This window comes from Glandiceps talaboti, chromosome 1 (genome assembly GCF_964340395.1).
Source record: "Glandiceps talaboti chromosome 1, keGlaTala1.1, whole genome shotgun sequence".
Classification (NCBI taxonomy): Eukaryota; Metazoa; Hemichordata; class Enteropneusta; family Spengelidae; genus Glandiceps; species Glandiceps talaboti.
The window spans coordinates 6,148,527-6,170,955 of record NC_135549.1 but is presented as its reverse complement, the minus strand read 5'-3'; the positions used below and the strand labels follow the sequence as shown (position 1 = coordinate 6,170,955).

Below are 22,429 nucleotides of genomic sequence, written 5' to 3'. Positions count from 1 at the left end.
GACAAACAAACAGAAATAGACAAACATACGTACGTACGTACGTACGTACATGCATGCATACATACATAAATACATACATACATACATACATACATAAATAGACAGACAGAGACAGACAGGCAGACAGGCAGACAGACAGACAGAAAGACAGACAGACAGACAGAGATAGACAAACATACGTACGTACGTACGTACATGCATACATACATACATACATACATACATACATACATACATACATACATACATACATACATACATACATACATGCAGACAGACAGGCAGTACGTACATACATAATCAATCAGGGTGAAACTATTTCAATGTCAAATCAAATAACGACAACGAAGAATGAGATCTATCCAATTAAATGATGGAATAGTTATCTTGTGTTATTTATGGTGACGAGATACAAATACTCCAAAGTCAATTAATTAAGTTTAAATTTGACAGGTTGTTTCCCCACACTGATTAAGTAGAATGTTGGTGACTGGTAGGTCTATGTCCGCTGAGTTGAATGGCATGGCACGCAGCGTGGCGTAGACGATACCTAGTGCGTGTCACAGCGCTCTCTCATGATATTATGCATCTGTCGCATCGATTGTCATCTGACAATGGTTGGTCAGGTCGGAAAATGTCAACACTAGGACTAAAATGTTTCAAGGATAATATTTGACAATAACCTCGAAGTTATACTCCGCCAACGTTTCTGTGGAAACCGATTATAGTACTTACATGTATTGTACCACAGTCCCTCTATCACTGATAGAAAGACTGGGATTGTACATTGAGTACTAGTACTGACAACTTTGTGAACTTTTATTAACTTCTAATATAAACCAGGGCGTATAAATTGTGGTCGAAAATGAGTATCCACAAGCATGTTAGTAACAATTGTATAAACCAAGGCTGACGGATTCGACATTGTCTTTCTACCCTATGCATTGAAAAGCGATACGTGTTATGCGCCCAATTATCTGTTAGACAAAAGGAACATTCTTGGAGGTGGTTTCACCAAGAGATCTGTAAATTGAGTTATGTGCGATTCAACGGGTTTGCACGGTTCAAAGATTTGTCTAAGGGCATATCTTTGTCAACATGAAGGTTATACTACTGGCGATATTTACTTTTGGTATTCATAAACACAGATGAACCTTTCGGCTTATTTAGGGAAGACAATGAAGAGAAAGGCCAGATACTTGCTTACGTTTTTGTCAGTGTGACCTTGATAGAAAGTGGAGCGATGAAGACCACGTGATCGCTGTTTACATCCTATCAAGCCTCGTTGTGATCGTAAGCTATCGTGAAGTCATAAGCTTAACGTGTTATTAATACCGGTGGAACATAACAAAGTCGTCAGTCGGTACATAACAGTCTACGCATATCGCGTTCTGACACTACACCAACTTTTTTACGACATACACAGTATTTAACAACCACGTTTTATCTTGGCATAGCGTTGTCTTCATCACTTCACAGACTTTTTTGGTTTTGTTAACACGAAGATGATACGATACCAGTTATTCTTTCTTGTTCAACTTCTGTGGTATGTCTCGAATACCTCTGCCATAGTTTTGGGTAGGTACATTCCTTTACAAAAAGTATCTAAGAGTGGGATTTTTTCGCGTATGCCTGTCAAAAGTTTATAACATTTTGTAACTAAATAGTCCAGTAGTACATCACTAGTTTTGGCATACTTTCAGCATACTCCCCTCGTTGAACCCAGAAGACTGTGTGTACATGTAAGCCGTGCTTTGCATATTAGCATTCTTTGTGATGCGAATTCTTTACTCCGATACTTTTAATTCTTGGCAAGAGCATCAGATAACTCCATGTAGTTATAGTGCAGGTCATCCACTTGATAGTTTATCATATCGTAATCCTTCTGTTTTTTTTAAGATATCATACAGGACTGTTCCAAGCAAACCTGTCACCCTAAACCGGGTAATTTGGTAATTGGACGTGAATTGACAACAACAACACAATGTGGCCAGACTAAAAATGAGAAATACTGCGTGGTTGAAGGATGTGGGGATGTCCAATGTTCTAAATGTAACAGCAGGTAAGGAAAAAGTTGTATGAATGATAAACCCGATAGGCAAAAATCTCACGTACAAAAAATTTTCTCTCTGGTTTCTCCCATGTCAGAAACTAACGCCACTATTCGCCAACTCATGTTTGTCCCAAAGTCGTAGATACAAATTTTTGTGATGGTTCACCTACATGTACAGTAGAATTTAGCCGAGTTGTCTGTTTGGCTTCATTGAACCAGGTTACGGTACTCACAATGTGTACACACTTGTTGCTCACTGTTATGATAGGGATGATTCAGCCAATTCAACTTGACATGTTTTGTAACAAAAGGATTCCAAAAGTGTAGGTGGATTCGTAGACAAATAACCCATGGGAGTGTTACATACAAATCAATGGTATTTCTACAGTTATTGCATCCGGTCAAAGTGTTAATTGAATAAAACCTATTCGTATCGTAAAGATAACTAAGGACAAAAACAGTTTTTCCTGAAAGAAATATTCAAATTTTATGACGAGTACTCTTCTAAAATTACAAATGGGAAAAACTTAACCGCGTTACCCAAAGTAAACTGTTTTAACAGTTCTTCTATTGTGAATGATAAGAGTTGTGTGTTCTCTTTTTAAAAAAGCAACACAGACGTAATTATTGTGGGCATCTCGTTTCTTCCTGTTGCGATCGATAGAAAGGAAGTGGAAATAATGAAAAGTGCCTTAATCCATAATATATCACTTTGTTCACAGGAAAGCTAACAAAGCACATCCAGTAAGTCACATGACTGATTCCTTCCTGACTCATCCTAACACATGGTGGCAGTCGTCGCTCGGCGGACGACCGGAAACTCTACAGTTAGATCTCCAAGGTCGGTTCTACTTCACTCATCTCGTGATGGTCTTTAAGAGTTCACGACCGGCGGCTATGGTAATCGAGCGATCCGATAACTTCGGTGAGTCATGGAGACCATATTCCTTTTACGCCTCGGACTGCGCAAAAGAATTCGGAATGGTCGAAAATGAAGTTACCGACGAGGGCGCTGTTTGCACATCTCGGTATTCTGACCCAGAGCCATGCACAAAAGGAGAGGTAAGGGTGATATTCCAACTGTAAGAAATGCTAAGTATGTTCAGCCCAATGCAATTTTCGATGTACACTAGTAGGGTTGATTATCTGCGATTGAAACAAATATGAATAGAATCTCCATCAGCGCAGAACGAACTCGGCGACTTTAAATTCTAGAGGGGTCCCGATAACACTTCTCAATGCCCCAAAGACATATATTCCGTGATTGTGTCTATCATGACCACTAAAGGAGCACGGTATATGGTCACAATTGAAGATGTTTACTCTCAACTATTTTGGACAGGTGTTTATAGAAGAAGGGAGGGTCTAGAAATTCCATCGCTTGTTTGTATCAATGTCAAAATTCCTTCGCCAACTCGTTCACAACCTCTAAACAAAGTAACAAATTAAAGTGTTTCGAATTCCAGACACGATATCAAAACGTTCCACTTCCAAGACAGATATGTTTGAGGACAGCTTCTCCATTAAAGTGTTTCCGCCAAAATGTCTGAAAAAACCATTGAATAGTCATTTTATTGATCATCTGAACTGTCTTGAATAGAAAGAATACTACTTAATATTACTTATCACCAATTTATAACTTTTTATTAACATTGATCACTCACTGACAAAGAATACTTTTGGTAACCATTTAAATATGCCATTGGTTATGACCTCTTAGTAAAGGTCACAGTGCTAATTCTGTCTTATTATTTGAGATAACTTTAGTGTGACGGAAAGATCGATACTTCACATTCATTTAAGCAGAGGTGTTTGTCAGTTACTCGAGCTCCTCTGTCCAAAATCGATCGTTGTTACATTGTACATAGCCAGCTAGCATTAGGATGGCCAGTATAGTGGAAACTTTGTTATACATACATACCAGAAAAAATGTCTCCTTCCACTCTGTTATATAGTAGTTTTGAAAGAGCTTTTTGGTCATATCTTTAATTCCCACAGACGTCTCCATATGTATGTATGTATGTATGTATGTATGTATGTATGTATGTATGTATGTATGTATGTATGTATGTATGTATTATTATTATTAGACTTTCTTTAATCTCGATAGACTGTTGAGCCAGTGGCTCTTCTCACACAGTGTCGAGAAAAACATTAAAATATATACAATATATACATTAAATACTGTGTGTATGCGCGTGTGTGTTTTGTTTTATGTACCAGTGTAATTTTCATTATTAGAAATAGGTCTTCAGCAAGGTTGTAAAGTGGAGTTTACAAAACTCACGATACTAAAAGTGACCCAGTCTTGCAGTCTAAAAGTTATACATGTTAATATACACGGTGCCAGCGGCGCTATTTCAAGTATTCGGCTACAGACAATAGTGAGAGCAAAAAGGTCGATGATAGACATGTTCGTCATGTTCTACTGAAAACTATCCGAGTATTCATTCTCTATCGTTACATAAACATGTACGAGGTTACAATATGTCAGACAGTAAGAATTATAAATCAAAGTCAGGTCTTCAGGTGATTTTGGTTTATGGTATAATTGCATGCTAATATGTGTTACAAATGTGTACATTAAGGAGCCGTGAGTATATGCCAAATTGCTTACATATTTAGGGTCTCAGCAGAGTTTTTGTGATCATGCTATTTATGTCTTTACTTCAATTAGAAAGTTGACCTCAGACATAATGCCTATCAATAAATATATCCACGCAAGGACTCGGAACAGTGCTCTAGATCTTCTCACAAGGATTTAAAAACTTTGTGAACTCACTATTGTCAAATCTATTACTTAGTATTAGATCAATTTCAAGATGCCCTTTGCTTTATTTTGTGACATTTGTGCATTTTTGATGACGAATTTTATTGTTAACTTCCAATTTCTATATTTCAACTTTCCAAAGTTTTTGTCAAATCCTGTATTGGGCGTTTCCAACACGTGACACCTGCTCCTCAGACATATTCTATACACAAACAATTTCTTACCAACAACTATTATACCAGATTGTGAGAAACAGAAATGTAACTAATATATACAGGACAAGTTGATAAGCTGTGACAGCTTCGAATACTAACTGTCAATCCATGCTAAATTGACATGACCAAAGCAATACAGCAATTTGCTAAGATATGTATATTACCTACATTATACTAAATAATCGCCCAAAGTACGTCTATACCTTCCGGAAAAGTACCTACTACCTAAGGTAAAGTATCAGATTTCGTTCTCGTGTCCTCGGGTAAAAATCGATCGAGGACATATCGTATAAATGGCATCCTCATACCAAATGATCATTCAAGGCCGTGTTTCACGTTTAATCCCTGTATACATGTCAATGTCAGTACAAGATTACAAGTTTTGGATGTCGGAATAAAAGATAATTGGCGAGGCAGTTAATTCGTATTGAAACCAATATCCATGATAATTAAGTAGTTGTCCGAAGTTGATCCGTCAAAACACAATGTTCTGGGGAAATATTCCAAAGACACCACCTTGTTGCGCTGTATGGAGATCAATATGGAAAGTAAAACTTACTACAAAACAAAAAATATTCAGTGCGTCTAATGAAAGACGAAGTAACCATGAGAAATGAATACACTTTGTACCATATTAACAGATTTCAAACGTAAATGAAATGATAATACATGTAAATGTTTTGCGTTTGCGCTTAAATGCTAGAGTAAATGTTCACAGATTTATCAACAATTCAAACTGGAGATTGTCAGAGCGTGCAAACGATGAAAACACGGCAATCTTACTGTCAGTGAGGCAAATATATGAGATCTAAACAAACTTTAAGTTGAAGATACCAGAAATCAGGTATTCGTCATTGATGATTTCCATCATTGCAAATACAGCTTACATAAATCGCCCCCGTCAATGTTTGTATCAGTTACTAGAAGTAGAGTGTATTCTATAATGGACATTTGTAGAATTATTTGACACTCCCACATAGTTCATCTGTTGTCGCCACACTTATCTCAAACAATGCCAAGTATTATTTAGACCTAATCCGGGATATACCGAAGGACACTGGTTCTATTAAAGGGACTGAGATAACCTAATAACTACATACTATTAATCTCACAGTCCTTTAACCTCTTAAGTACCAAGTACATTTCCTGTCAAAATTGTTAGAATAAAATCTTTTTGTTTTTCTTTCCTGATATAGGATCAAACTTTGCATAAGAATAACCTTGGAAATAACTCTTCCCAATGCATACGTGGAGCTGTGACGACTGCCAACAGGCAGCTTTGCTTATAAATCTTAAATCGGGTCTCTTTATTTAGTATGAATGCTTGATAGACACGAGGTTAACTATTAGTATTATCTTAAGTGTAGGGTGTGTCATTAACTATGTCCCGTGGTAGTCAAAGAGTAATCACGAGATTTGGACACCGATCTTTTAATTTATTCACATAAAGTCATTTAAGCATCTTTAACTTTGACAAGATACGTAGTTTTATCAACCATATACTTGTAATAATATATATCATGTTGTAATATTGTTTTGGCTAAAGACTAAAGTGACGTCATTCTCACGCCCACCTTTGTGCCGCCGGCTAAAGTTTTATCATTCAATATATGACATGTCGTATGCTTGTGTTCCGTTGCCACAAAGATGATTTTTGTCAATGGATTATTACGCAGGGACGGAAATCAAACTAAGCCGTTGTTATGCCTCCAAGGCGCATTTAACCTTATTGATGTATCATTTTATGGTTGCAACGAGCGCAGTCTGGTGTGATACAACAGAATGCCAAAATATTCAAATAAAACAAAGTATTAGATTTGATATAATATCTTAAAATTGCATCAATATTATTCATGTAAGTTTGTGTCTAAACACCACCAGGATTTCTCTCCCGCGATTATATGTTCTGTATGTGGATCTTGTTAATATTATGACCAAGGCGAAGCATCTGTGACTACAGTCACGTGACAGTCACGTGTAACAATTGTAACGCATGGGTGAAAGTTCTTATTCCATTTTCAACTGATTAACAATCAACATTGAAATTTTACGGGGATAATCTATTTGGAATATAAATTTGACCATCCTTGCATCGCTTGCTAACTTAATCAACTGGCTATCAACTACTTCATAGATCAAAATGTCTTTTCTAATTATAGGTAAGGCACTATTTATATCAAAGTGTAAAGCCCTAAAGCTATAATTCGATATGCATCGTGATATAGTTAGAACAGTGTGGATAATGGGTACACACAGAAATACTAAAACATTGCGAATCACAAGGATTACTGAATTTCTACATACCAAAGTCATACTTCTTTACTGGAAGTATCCACCTATTAAATGACTTACACCTCAACGAATATATTCAGCAATCAGCTGAATGACTGCTTGTTAAATCTCAGGGTCACCTCGAGTCTCAAATATAGTTTCTTGTAGTGTTGCTCAGAAATACATAACCAAGCCTTTACAGTGAATAAGTTCTTTTATCCAGCTGCAGTGAATGGCATGGTACCCCTGACCCACTTCTAATTGCAAGAACCTCTTCAGCGTGATTCTCTACCAGCTGTAAAATTCTTTATTCCTGCCTAAGGTTTACAACGGACTTTAAATATTTGTGCTTTGAGTAGCAAAGAACGCTCATATTTTCATATGAAGACCATCCAGTTCCTTTAACGAATATACACTTTACATTGTTCCAGACATGAGGACACGCTTTCAATATAAATGGTTAACTCATCAAACGTTCGGGTTTCGTGTTCACAACAAAATGTCATACACTCACTCACTAGGCTGTCGAGGTCAATGTACGGGAACGCGGCATGTAACGCATACTTGCTAAGAAAATTTATATAAAATGGAATACTTGGCATGTGTTAAAAGTTTCAATAAAAAGATATAACTTTGCTTTGGTTTTAACATGTCTCTCTACACTTGGCGAACAGGTTAACGATGCAGTCTGATCAAGGGGTGAATGTGCTCCCAAATAACACTAAGGATTTTACTTCTGGTCCTCAGTATTCCTTCATTATCCATGTATTCACTCACAATGATTCAATCCATATTATGTAAGGATATCCGATGTATGGTTAGATTGAAACAGAATCTACGATCAACACGAGTAACCTCTGACTCTGTGGACATATGACAGCCAGTTGGTTTGAGTTGAAAAACTAAATAAAATGCTTTACAGGTTATGGGTTGTCATACGCAACCGATATAATGTTTTAGTGAGCAACTGTACTCGCTCAGTAGTGTAGTAGGCTCTTTTAAAACTACTTTGGTCTCTGTCAACAACATCTGAAATGAATCACAGAATATTACAGATCTCCATATAAATGTTTCGTGTGATTTTTAAGTCCTAAGAAGGCCCGCGCCCGTCTAAGTCAACGTTTGTGTCAGAGACCGCCGTGGGGTTTAAGTCACTTAAACGAACAGATTTACGATGGGGTGATATCTACGACTTCAAATTAATTAAAGAATGTAACAATGATAAACAATAAAGAGCAGTGGTGACCCTATGAGGACAAAACATCTCAGATGAACAGGTTATCGTAAACACTATCAACGGTTAACAACCCATAGTAACTGGGCATGAAGTATGAGAAATATTGTCAAAAACTTACCTTTTCGGCAAACCTTACATGTCTCAAAGACTGTGTCCAGCGAGACAACCACAATAAGAGAGCAGTGGAAGCTAATCATACGATATTGGAAAACGGACAGAATGAGAAAACCAGACGATCGATGAGTTAGGCGTGGACGACCCTGCTGCTAAGGACACATTTCACAAGTTACGCATAACAACGATCGACCTAGTCAGTTGTCGCTCCGTGAAATATGAATTGCGCATGACATTTAGCATCACCGACTCAAAGGCAAGCACAGGCTGAATAGATGGTATTTTTGAATTTCTTTCAAAAGACGTACGTATGATTCAAATGTCTGCGGGCATGACTTAGGTGGGTACTCTGGACGCTTAGTACGGATAAAAAGCCCTCAATCACATGTTGTGTTTGCATGAAAAAAAACCACGACGAACAGACTAAGGATATGAATGAAGTGAAAACTACAAGAGTTCCAGTGTTTGCAATTTGGATTAAACACAAACAAATAGTGACCCAGTCAAGAAATGTTTGATTAATGGAACTGATAGGCAAACGTGTAATGAAAAGCCAATCGGTTTTTGTTTACAAAAGTTTTTGCATGAAAATAATTTGTTCAGCGATGGAGTATAAATATTTAAGTGGCTCGACTGATTGTATAAAGTACTTTAGTTTTAAAATTGCTGGGTTACAGGCCAAGTTGTTCAAGCTTGTTCCCATACAAAGACCATGGGCTGACAAATGCTGTGATGTTCGGTCAATGGTATTGGTTACCGAGGACAACATTTCAATAAATTGAGAAAAAATAGCGACGTAGTTAAAATTGATTTGACTCTTTATCGAAATCTTGTATACAGACTACTCAATTGAAAACTCATAAATAACGACCAGTCCGTCAGTATATCAAAATAATGGCGGGTCATAGTTGTCCAAATAGCCGTTAAATATGCAATAATGACAAAACTCTCCTCTGTCATTATCTACATAAGCTATTAAGTATCGGTTTGACCTACATTAACCACTCTGAACCTGGATATCCATTAGATAGCACAGTCACTGCTTTATTACATTATTTTTCAAATGTAACAATTTGTGTTCACCCGCACAACCACATTGAATTCAAGAATTTCGTTCCGGTCGGAGCCTAGTTCGTAAAACAAGCATGCGAAACAAAACGTGACGGTATGCATAATTTATCCAACACTACCAGAGAGGAATAATAACTGTAACAGACTGGAAGTTCAGTGCACGGAGTAGTTCACTTCTGAGAACAAACCTATTCAGAACTATGGGGAGAGAGAGAGAGAGAGAGAGAGAGAGAGAGAGAGAGAGAGAGAGAGAGAGAGAGAGAGAGAGAGAGAGAGAGAGAGAGAGAGAGAGAGAGAGAGAGAGAGAGAGAGAGAGAGAGAGAGAGAGAGAGAGAGAGAGAGAGAGAGAGAGAGAGAGAGAGAGAGAGAGAGAGAGAGAGAGAGAGAGAGAGAGAGAGAGAGAGAGAGAGAGAGAGAGAAAGACAGACAGAGAGAGAGAGACACAGAGAGACAGACAGAGAGAGAGAGACACAGAGAGACAGACAGAGAGACAGAGACACACACAGAGACAGAGACAGATAAGACAGACTGTTAGTCTCTTTTTATGTCCAATTTTATGTTAAAACTGACAATTTGAAAAATTATTTCGTTTCATACGAATACAAGAGAGTCAATTGAGTCAGCATATGAGATTGTATAATTCATCTATATTTAGGAATGTCAAGTCCATCGATATTAATTGTAGTGCTGATATCAACCATTGTAGTTCAAGCAGTCATGATATACATTTGTAAGATGATAAGCTGAATGAAAAGTATGTATGTATGTATGTATGTATGTATGTATGTATGTATGTATGTATGTATGTATGTATGTATGTATGTATGTATGTACGGTATGTATGTATGTATGTATGTATGTATGTATGTATGTATGTATGTATGTATGTATGTATGTATGTATGTATGTATGTATGTATTTATTTATTTATTTATTTATTTATTTAGCTCAAAAAAGCAAATAAAAGGTTGTATTTTGCAAGGTCCATGAGGAAATTAAATGTTAGCTCGAATGTCATTTCTTTGTTCTACAATTCAACTATTTATACAGTCCTCAGTTATGCGAACATTGCATTCTATGATATGCTGCCTACCTATCTTAAACACGATCTAAACCGTCCTAGGAACATATGCAGAAAATTAGTTAGTAATGAATTCTACGAACTATCTGATAACTCTACATTGTATAAACTCAAATCGTTTAAGACTGCTACAAAAATTATCAAAGATTCAACACATCCACTACATACAGAATATGAATATCTACCAAGTGGTCGTCGCCTCAGAGTACCACGTGCACGTACAAACAGATTTAAGTATAGCTTTGTTCCAAGATCTATTCATCTCATAAATAACATGTAACCGCTACTGTCTGTATGTATGTATGTATGTATGTATGTATGTATGTATGTATGTATGTATGTATGTATGTATGTATGTATGTATGTATGTATGTATGTATGTATTTATATGTATTGTAATCCTAACTTTACTTTTCATGGATTATGTATTTAATTAATGTAAACTGTGTGGATATGTAGTTTGTCTATTTTCTGTCAATGCAACGAAAATTTCATGATCGACATGACGAATAAAGTTATTATTATTATTATTATTATTATCTCTCCCAGGTGATATTTCGCTCGTTGACGCCCTCATACGGTAGACGATTTGATCCTTACAGTTTGGAAGCACGAGAACGACTCCAAATCACCAACCTCCGGATAAATTTGGTAAAGACACAGCAGTGCGAATGTGCCACCCAAAACCCAACTGCAAAGAACAAGAGTTCTAAACTGAACTACTTTGCCGTGTATGAATTAATCGTAGGAGGAACTTGTTCTTGCAATGGACACGCCAGTGAGTGCGTGCCCTTGTCGGCAGAGGGCAATAGTAACAGCCAACCAGAAAACAAGGTACATGAGATTTTCAATAAAATATAAATTAAGTTTGATCTCTCTTCACATGAAAGTCGGAATAGTTAAACATCACTATAGAAACTTAAAAATAAAGAGTGCGAAGTAGACGAAAATGAAAAACAATTGAGCTTTGTAGATTCAATTTGGTTCATTAGTACGAAAAAGCTCTTGTGTATGGATTGACCCCAGACGACTTCTATATTGATCTTTTTGTGTATCACGTATATGTATTAACCTTCTGTTGACCTCTAAGGTGTATATATTGACCTTCTGGTGACCTTTGTGTTGACCTATCATGACATCTATGGCGGTGGTCTTATGTATGACTGTTGACCTATGTAGTGGTGAAAGTGATAGCTTGAAGATCCCTGATTGTCTCCGCCATAGTGTTCTAAATCATATAATTTTCCCTACTTTGGCTGTTTGACTAAGGACCGTTGACGTTGTATAAGCCTGGTATAAGCGGGTATGCCGCCACGTGCTTTGTAATCATTTCTCACCGTACCTTTGTCGACAGATTCACGGTAAATGTGTATGCCAGCATAACACGGACGGTGAGAACTGTGAAAAGTGTTTGCCACTGTACAACGACGCCCCCTGGAGTCCAGCAAATGCTCTTACCAATGAACCAAATGCATGCAAAGGTGAGTATTGGTATTTATAAATCAGTCTGTATAATTATTTTAAAATTAGAACAAATGACAAATATCACTTTCTCACAGTAAACAGCAAAAGCGCCTCTATATAGTGACCTTGTTTCCATAGTAACAGGCATGAACGAATATATTAAAATCGTTTTCATTTCTGCATGTTTACTGAATTGCATAGATCTGAAGTTTTTTTCGATGGCGACGTGTTTTACTACGTATACGTCTGAGAATATTTTGTATGGCCAAGTTCACTACATTGTAATTAGTATTTGGTTCCTTTGTATTGATAAACATCTTTGTACATAATACTAGAGCAACAGTCCCTTCAATACTGAGTTCTTCAATTCCTCCATCTTAGACAATAATTCCTTTTTGATTGACTTTCTTCAATTCCTCGTAGCATGTAATTGCAATGGACATGCAGACACTTGTCACTTTGACGAAGGTGTTTGGAAAGCGAGTGGTCACTTGACTGGAGGTGTCTGTGACAACTGTAAACACAATACTATTGGTCGACATTGTGAGATCTGTAAGCCAGGTTTTTACAAAGATCCAAGGAAAGATATGAGTGACCCGGATGTTTGTATCGGTAAGTTACTACATACAATGTGTTAAAGGTGATTCAAAATGCTCACATTCACTATTGCTATTTTGCTAGACGACATATTTGTGAAATGTATTCTGGTTTTAAAACTTTAAAAAAAAAGCGTCTGCAAACACCTTAAAATGACCTTTTTTCAGTCAGTTCCCTTCGGATTTACTTCGAGAGTTTTCGGGTATTTCCGGTCCCACTAATAATAATACATTATGGTCATGTTATCTTTCGCACTAATAAAGTTATTATTTTATTTGAAAATTTAACGTCTTACAATATTTTCAGCGAAGGTGATTTTTGGCCATGAATAATAATAATAATAATATTCTTTATTTGTCCAAATAAATTCGGAAATTTGTTGAATGGTCGCCGCAGAGCAGCGCCCTAGTGCCCTAGTGTTGAAGAAGCAGGAGGAAACCGGAGTGCCCGGGGAAAACCTGCGTTGTTCGGCAGGGTCAAACTGAGCATCACCCTTCTTACATGCAGACCTAGTTAAATTTTTTTAAATCAAACCCAGCCAACACCAGGCGGGTTCGAACCCAGACTGCACTGCAGTTGCTTCTTCAGTGTTTCTGTAACACTGTGTGTACGAAGATTCTTATATCAACTCACACACTCAAATAACAACACACGTGTACGCACTATACAACCACACCAAGATCCATACCAACTCGCCAACACCCATTTATTTCAAAGTCCATAGCTAATATTCAAAATAAAACAAAGTAGTCACCATAACAACAAAAAGAAACAACGAAATTGAATAATAATGGTAAAATTACATGATTATTTTCAGAATGTCCATGCCAGTCCGTGGGTACCAGTAACCAACCATGTGACCCATACACGGGTTTTTGTTTCTGTAAGCAAGGTGTAGCTGAACCATTCTGTGACGTATGTTTACCTGGTTACTATGGTTACAGCCAAGATGGCTGTCGACAGTGTGCGTGTGGAGAAGGTGGCCAGTGTGATCCCCGGAGTGGTGCGTGTCTTCTTCCACAAATACCGACAGGGGGACATCTTGAACGAAAGCACAAGAAAAAGAATCAAGGAAAGAGGAGAAACCGTCAGTTTCGCTTAGAAAAGGGACTTGGAAAATTTGGTGAGTAACATTTTGTCGTGTGGATTTATGTCGTTCGATTTTGGAAGATTTGAAGTACATTCAGATCAGGATAAAAGGGAAATAAAGAGCAAGCGTAACATCTTAGATATACAGATATATAAGTAAAAATGAAGGTAGATCAGTTGGATAAACAGAGGATAACATATCGCAAATTGTTGACAGTTAGATTTGTAAAGACTTTACCTATCAAGAAATCTGTTACATGTAAATCAATTAGATTTGTAGAATATTGGTATACTGTGTTTGCTGTCGATATAATGTACAGTGTTTTATTACACAGCTAACTGTATATGTCCGGATAGAAGTCTGACGGGGAATGAAGCTAATCTATGTGATTATGATTACGGTAAGTATAAACACAAAACGTACACTTGTTCACGACACCTGTGTGTTTGGTTGCATCAATGTACACAGTGATAATCGACTTGGAAATGATGATATTGCCATTATTAACTACAATGACAGTAATACTCCCTATGCCACCAAAGCATGTTACTAGATAGTGGCAAGCACTGTGTAAAAGGACTAAGTTATAATCAAATCTTTCTGTGTTTTTGCTGTATTACCATAGACAGTGGAGTGGGTCACTGTCTATGTAGGCACTACTGATTAACGAACACATCTTTTCAAAAATATAATGGCCAAAATATAATATACATAACAGTGATGTAAAAGCGTCCCACGGTTTAGTCTGCTCCAAATGGAGTAACTCCTGATACGACACATTCCATTGCCAATACTTCTTTCATTATCAATTTTTAAACTCATAATGATAGACATTCCGTCTCGTAATCCTTATGAACACATCACACATATATTCAACATTTGACTCTCAAAGTGTAGGGCTGGTGTGTTAGTCCATGCACACTACTATGGACGCATGTCATATTGTACAATTACTGTGACGTATTGCCGAAGTTTTATTTTCACTGATCAGCAAATCTGCAAGATAAGTTGTCGAATGGATTTTGGCATAGTTCATTTGTACCCTATGTGATCACAGTGAAATTACACCAGGAATGTACGTACCTAACTTACTTGTACGATTTAAATCATACCCATTGTTTCTCATAAACTAAATGTTTAAGAACTCATTTGTAAAATCAAGTTGCTTTTATTTTTCCTTAGTTGTGCGGGCGAAGATACTGAAAGCAGTAGACAAAGGATCAGATATTATAGTGAACGCCAGCTTAAAACGAGTGTTCAAATTCCCAGATATGGACGTCGTAGAGGGCGCTATTGAACTCCATCCAACTTCGTGGACGGCAACAGGCTGTACGTGCCCAATTTTGCTGATGGAACAAGACTACTTGATCGCTGGTTCTCGTGACGAACGTTCTGGTAGACTGATAGTTGATGAAAATAGCCTTGTTACAGAATGGGGCAGAGATATAGGCAGGGATGCATCAAGTTTGATGAGAAAATATTGTTTTTAGTTTAGTAACTACTATTATAGAATGACGTGGCTTGGTGTGACATTACTTCCAACCACTTCTACCTCGAGATATTGAAGCCATGAGGATATGTATTACTTTACAATGTATTTGGTTATCATATATATGACCTTGATCAATTTATTGTGTATCCTATTATATTTACAAGTCCAAGGTGTACGTAAAAGAATTAATGGTCGTGACAAATTTGGTTGTAAATGGACTGAGTACTCCATACCTACCATTGCTGAAATATAGTGGTATGTGGATTTCTGCTTGGTGTAAGTTGGCCACTTGATAGTTATGTTTGAAACGGATGCAGTGTTATATGTATTTTAATGTATTTGAGTATGTGAAGGAAATGTGAACTGACTTTCAACAGGCAATTCTGAAATGTGACGATTTTTTGAAATTTGTACGCAAGGTTTTTTGTGATGGCTATTCCTTTCAAAGAAACAACTTCCTTCGGCAAAGAGACCGTTAAGGGGACATCTTAGCCTGGAAGACCATTTCTTCAAGAAAGACCTATATATTTGGCTGCACTGAAATGTCTTTGTTTCATCAAAGACCGTTAGACAACCTACAAATCGTCTTCGCACATCGTGTGTTTCTTTGTTCGGCAGATTCGTGATTTCTATGATTGTACACATCTACGCAATTTCAAATCATGCGTACAGAACATTTGTCGCGTCCCATGTTTGACGAGCAAATGAAATATTTTGTAAACCAGTATCAATGCTTTCTTTTTTCATAGTATGTATGTATGTATGTATGTATGTATGTATGTATGTATGTATGTGTGTGTGTGTGTGTGTGTGTGTGTGTGTGTGTGTTTGCATGCACGTACGTACGTACGTACATACTTACGTATTTGTTTTATGTATGCTCATGACTGATGTGGTATCCACATCCACGTGACTAACACATATAACGATTCTCACTGAACTGTTACAAATTTGTACTAACAATGTACAAATCATAAACTTTATTCATTTGATACTATTCAATACGTAGCCTACCTTGAAGTTCTTCAGTCAAATAACATTTCAAAAAAAAGAAAAGTTTTTTTATGCCACTTTAAACTCTTACTAATTAATGCACAGTTTGATTGTAAATGGTGACCAATTAAGATTTGAGGATTGGTCTGAGACAAAATGAATAGTCTGCTGATACCAAGTTGCAACAATTTCAAAGTCTTTACCGCCCATTTCATGTTACCGTTCACTGGCTCTGTTTTGATACAACCACGTAGAAACCAATAAGAAACTGCACACGCTACACCTTAAGATAGCAAAATTGTATGAATACAGTTTCTTGCAACATTTTGTCCGAATGAAATGAAGTAACATACCACCATGCAGACATCAAGTGCAGATGTATCAAAACATCAGTGCCCGCGTGTCTGTGTCTAGTTTCAGTACTTTTAAATGATTTATTTCAGTTAGACAAAATGTAGCAAGAAATTGTGATTTTGTTCTTAACGTATAGAATGTGCTGTTTCTTATTGGTTACTACATGGTTGAATAAAATAGAGTCAGTGAAGGGTAACATGACGTGGGAACGAATTCTGTACTTGATCGTAACAGAGCAGTGAGAATGGTTGTACATCCGGTGATGGCGAAGGCTTTTTACGTCAATTGTATTTATAGACTACTAACAATTGATATACATGTGTATTTATTACATTTATTATCATATACACAATGTATAGCTTTATAGTTTACACTCTAGTAATAATGGTATTTTATTAATAAAAGTTCTAACGAATTGATTGTCTTGTCATTATTCCTTACTCGTATCGATATCAATATGTGTCAACTATCCCTTGTTATGAGGATTCATATGTCAGTCTATACTGTCTTCCATACACCATTACCCAGTATTGGTTAAGACATCGGTTACTTAAACCACACTAAAAGTATTAATTCTCACTTTTAAGTTAGTTTAAATTTAATTGAGGTTTGACAATGAAAGTGAGGTTAGGGGTTGGGGAATTGAACTAGAAGTGAGGTTAGGGGTTGGAGAATTGAACTAGAAGTGAGGTTAGGGGTTGGGGAATTGAACTTGAAGTGAGGTCAGGGGTTGAGGAATTGAACTGGAAGTGAGGTCAGGGGTTGGGGAATTGAACTGGAAGTGAGGTCTGGGGGTTGGGGAATTGAACTGGAAGTGAGGTCAGCGGTTGGGGAATCGAACTGGAAGTTCACATTTGGAGAGCATCAGAAATTCCAGATTATTTCATTTCTCGAGGAGCATGACATAGCGGCACTAACTAATCATTCTATCATGGCCAATGACCTAAACTGGGTTGTAAAATCTCGTCAAGGATTCGAACAAAATCAGTTAGTATGGAAAATGTTTGGTGTACCCAAAGATGCAGACTGTGACATTCAAAAGTGTCTTCAACCACATCCGAGACTTAGAATCATAGCAAAATCCTTTTCACCCGACAGTATCGAAAAGGAATTGCGATGTTCTCACCTAGCGCTCAACTTGTGGTATTATGTTTTTGAGTGGCGCATGGGTATTACAAATATTTAAGAAGGTGTTAGTGAACTTGGTCATTGCTTCATTTACATCTTTACAGTTCAATACTTCATGCCACGTTTCATCTTGCAAATCATGTCTAAATGAATCTAATTTGAATTTAGAATAATTCCTAAAAGGTGCATTTGATTTTGATGCAGAATGCATGGACATTGATTGAAAGAATGCAAAGGTTGGCAAATGATCTGAGATATGGGCTAACAGAGTGCCCGATGTAATATTCAAATGAGCCATATTTGTGTACAGATGATCGTCTCACTTGCACCAGTTATCGTTTGCTCAAAGTGTAAACATGATAAAACACTAAGAAGTTTATCAGCTGTTGCCTCACAAGGCTTTGAAACGTCAATGTTGAAGTCGCCGACAAGAAAGCACCCAGCATAACCCTGTACTCTATGGTACAAAATTTGCTCCAAGCTATCAATAAATATGTCTGAGTTTGAACTTGGAGGTCTGTATATTGTACCTATGATAAATTTGTTATTTCTGTTAATAACCTCAATCCAAAGAGACTCAGCATCTGTGATGACAATATCGTTCAGAATATTATAATGAAGGCTGTCATGAACATACATTCCTACACCTCCCCCACGTCCCACATCTCGACAGTTTACTTCAAAAGAATAATTTGGCAGGGTAAAAATGCTTTTGTTTTCCACCTTCCAGATCTCAGACACAACAATTATTTTAAACTGTGCCTGGAGACTATTTTCAAATAAAAGTTGAAAGTCACCGTAGTTTTTACTTAGAGACCGTACATTTACATGTGAAATCGAGAAAATATCACATAGATTGCCTGAGAAAGCACTATTAAACTCTGAGACAGAGTACGATTTACAATGCACATCAAAAAGCCTATCGCCATTGACAGAAAACTGATTATTATGTTGACTGATCATTAAAAAGGACTAAAAATACCATTACACATTACGCACCTTATACAATATATTAAACAATTTTCACAAGATCCGATTCATTTCTGATAGTAACTACATTGGATGTGTCCGATTTTTTGACATGAATATGTCCATTTCGGGTCCATAAATACCTATAGCTTTCGGTCTTCCTTTTGTTGTTCACTAACTTCAGCAGGTTGCGCATTTTCGGTGTCAGGTTCTCGTTGATAAAGATCAGATTTCGTTCAGTGTAACCTAGATCGCGCGTTGTTACGTTCTTCATTTTCTTTTTATTGTTGAAAACTTGATCCCTGATTTTCCTTCCTGAGAACTTCACGATTATTGGCCTTGGCTGATGCTTGCCTCTGACATTTCCATCGTGATGAGTCGTTCTCCCAATTCGATGAGTTACTTCAAGGTGGTCTGTAGTTATATCTGGTGAGATCATCTTGATAACTTGAAGTGCGATGTTGTATGTGTTTTCAGCTTGACCTTGACATTCTGGAATTCCATGTATCTCTAAGTTTTCTCGTCTGCTGTATTGATTTTGGTCATCACTTGCCTTTTCTAATACTCCAACTCTTTCGTTGAGCTCCACTTTTTAGTTCAGCACCAGCAAACCCCTACTCGTTTCAGAATTGGTCAGGAGCCTAGTCTGTTGGATTTGATATTTACAAATGGTGAGGAAATGGTCGGTGATACTATTTCATATCCGATGCTGGGTAAGAGTGATCACTGCATCCTGTCTTGGACCTTCAACTATACGTTCCATATTATGAATCAACAATCATCAAAATTTCTGTATCACAAAGGTGACTATGATAAATTACAGACAATAGTAACTACTACTAATTGGAGAGAAAAGTTTGATAACAAGGCACCCAATGAAGCTTGGAACATTTTGAAGTCAGAGTTGGATAAAGCAGTGAGAGAATGCATTCCTCAAATAAAATACAGAACTGGTCAACGAGTTAAAAAGCCATGGATGGATGCTCATACGTTAGATAAAGTAAAGTATAAACAGAAAACATTTAGACGGTGGCTGATCACTAAAAGTAAACAGGATTATTTAGCATACTCCAGAGCAAGTAATCAAGCCAGATGGGAATGCCGTAGAGCAATAAAGAGATATGAAAATGGTATAGCAAGACAAGTTAAACAGAACCCTAAAGCTTTCTGGTCATATGTGAACTCTATAATAAAGACTCGTCAGAGAGTAGCAGACCTTGACATTCCAACAGGTGGAAGGACTACATATGATGCAGAGAAAGCTAATATATTGAACAATTACTTTCAAAGTGTCTTTACTCAGGAGGACATGTCAAACATTCCCGCCATGGAACCTATGATTGCACCCCAACTCACGGATATAGATATCACTGTAGAAAACATTAAAAAAGATCCTAAGTAATCTAAACACAAGTAAGTCCTCAGGACCCGATGGGCTTCATCCAAGGATCAAGAAGGAAATTGCTGAACCACTTTCACTTCCACTAGCGCTCATTTTTAGATGCTCAATGGATCATGGTATTATCCCTTCAGACTGGAAAACAGCACATATAACTCCAATTTTCAGAAAGGGAGATCGTCATTCACCTTGTAATTATCGCCCAGTTAGTCTTACATGTATTATCTGTAAAGTGATGGAATCCCTAGTACGTGATGAGATACTATCTCATATGCAACAAAATAACCTTCTCCACAACGATCAACACGGATTTCTACCTGGTAGATCTTGTGTAACACAACTATTAGAATCCTTGGATGGTTGGACTGAAATTCTAGATGAAGGTGGCTGTGTTGATGTGATATACATGGACTTTATGAAGGCTTTTGACAAGGTTCCTCATCAGCGTTTACTCCAGAAACTGTCAGACTGTCACATTGAGGGAAAACTACTAAATTGGATAGAAGCATTCCTAAGTAATCGTAGGCAACGTGTCAACGTCACGGGGAGTTCTCTGACAGGGAAGTGTGTTAGGACCCTTACTATTTGTGATTTTCATTAATGACATGCCAAACTGTACTATTTCCACGTCTAAACTCTTCGCGGATGATACAAAGATATTCACCAGATCGGATGTTCAAGATGGCCCGACAACACTGCAACAGGACTTGAACTCACTACAACTACTAAAATTTCATCCTCAAAAATGTAAGGTTTTGCAGCTAGGACGGAATAGTCCACATACAACTTATACTATGGGATCAGACCAACCAGTTATCCTTGAGCATATTTCAGAAGAGAAAGACCTTGGTGTTACAATTGACTATAAATTATCATTTGATCAACATATTGCTAAGATTACACAGTCTGCAAATCGACTTCTGGGGATCATCTGTAGAACCTTCAACTTTTTGGACAAGGACACCTTTCTCTTCTTATATCGTGGATTGATTAGACCTCACTTAGAATATGCTCATTCAGTTTGGACACCCTACAAGGCTCATCAAATTAACACCATTGAGTCTGTTCAACGACGTGCCACTAAACTAATACCCGGACTACATGAATTAACATATCCTGAAAGACTTCGTTCACTTGAACTTCCGACGTTAACTTACAGACGGGTCAGAGGTGACATGATTGAAGTTTACAAACTAACTCATGGTCTATACAACCTCTCATCTACACTACTGAGGTTGGATACCAGCCAGGTTACTCGAGGTCACCCATATAAATTAAAGAAACTAAATACACCCTCACTGGAAATTCGACGTCACTTTTTCTCAAATCGAGTATTTCAACCATGGAATAGCTTACCTGACAATGTAGTAAATGCACCAACTATAAACTCTTTCAAGTCAAGATTGGACAGACATTGGAGTGCAAAACTGTTTCTCTATGAGTATTCTATTGATCCATACTTCCAATACCGTCGCACAGGAAAATATGCACTGGACTGATTTCACTATATAACATTCTATGGAACTATGAACAGGTCATTGACCTACAACATATGTGTAATATGATGATGATGTTACTTTTCTTTAGGTCCTTATTTTCCTGCTCAAGAACTTTGAGACGGTCTCCCAGTTCCTCGACAAGTTCATTGAAATAGTCTAACGACCCACTCATGGTATTCTGTTTGTCCTTTATCATTTTCACATCCACCAGGAGGACGGGTATGTTGCTAACCTGTGCGTTGATATCAACAAGACTTTTTCTGATGGAGGTGATGTGTTGCAGCGAGCTGTCATCTAAATTAGATGCGTTGGATGGGAAACGCTTGTTGTTGCATTTTTTTGCATAGAAAGAGGTCACCTTGACAAGAAGACACACCTCTGGTTGCACCACAGTCTTGACACCTTGACATCTTTTGGCGGCTTTGTCTTTATGCAAAGTAAGAGTGTGTACAACGGAAAACGTTGACGGCCAATGTTACTCAAACAGTTGACGGGAAAATCGTTGTTTTTATCTTGATGAGCGTTCTTATTGACAAGAAATCTAGTGAAGTAACACCAGCAACACACGATAAGTCGATTAAAGTGGTCTACAGTGCTAAATCGAAGGCAAATGTTCTAAAATTTACAAGATC

General features: G+C 37.3%; 2 protein-coding genes across 2 annotated transcripts; both read left to right on the top strand.

The window, feature by feature from the left end:
* The first annotated feature begins 1,023 nt into the window (after positions 1–1,023).
* LOC144432680 (netrin-4-like) lies at positions 1,024–16,197 on the top strand. The gene is made up of 9 exons (XM_078120948.1): positions 1,024–1,578; positions 1,900–2,062; positions 2,776–3,115; positions 11,362–11,646; positions 12,167–12,293; positions 12,700–12,888; positions 13,691–13,996; positions 14,298–14,363; positions 15,146–16,197. Exons 1-9 carry the CDS (start codon positions 1,506–1,508, stop codon positions 15,451–15,453), a joined length of 1,857 nt encoding a protein of 618 aa, XP_077977074.1. The 5' UTR covers positions 1,024–1,505; the 3' UTR covers positions 15,454–16,197.
* Positions 16,198–20,903: 4,706 nt separating this feature from the next.
* On the top strand, positions 20,904–21,797 carry LOC144435579 (uncharacterized). Its single transcript, XM_078124203.1, has one exon. It carries the CDS (start codon positions 20,904–20,906, stop codon positions 21,795–21,797), a length of 894 nt encoding a protein of 297 aa, XP_077980329.1.
* Positions 21,798–22,429: the final 632 nt, after the last annotated feature.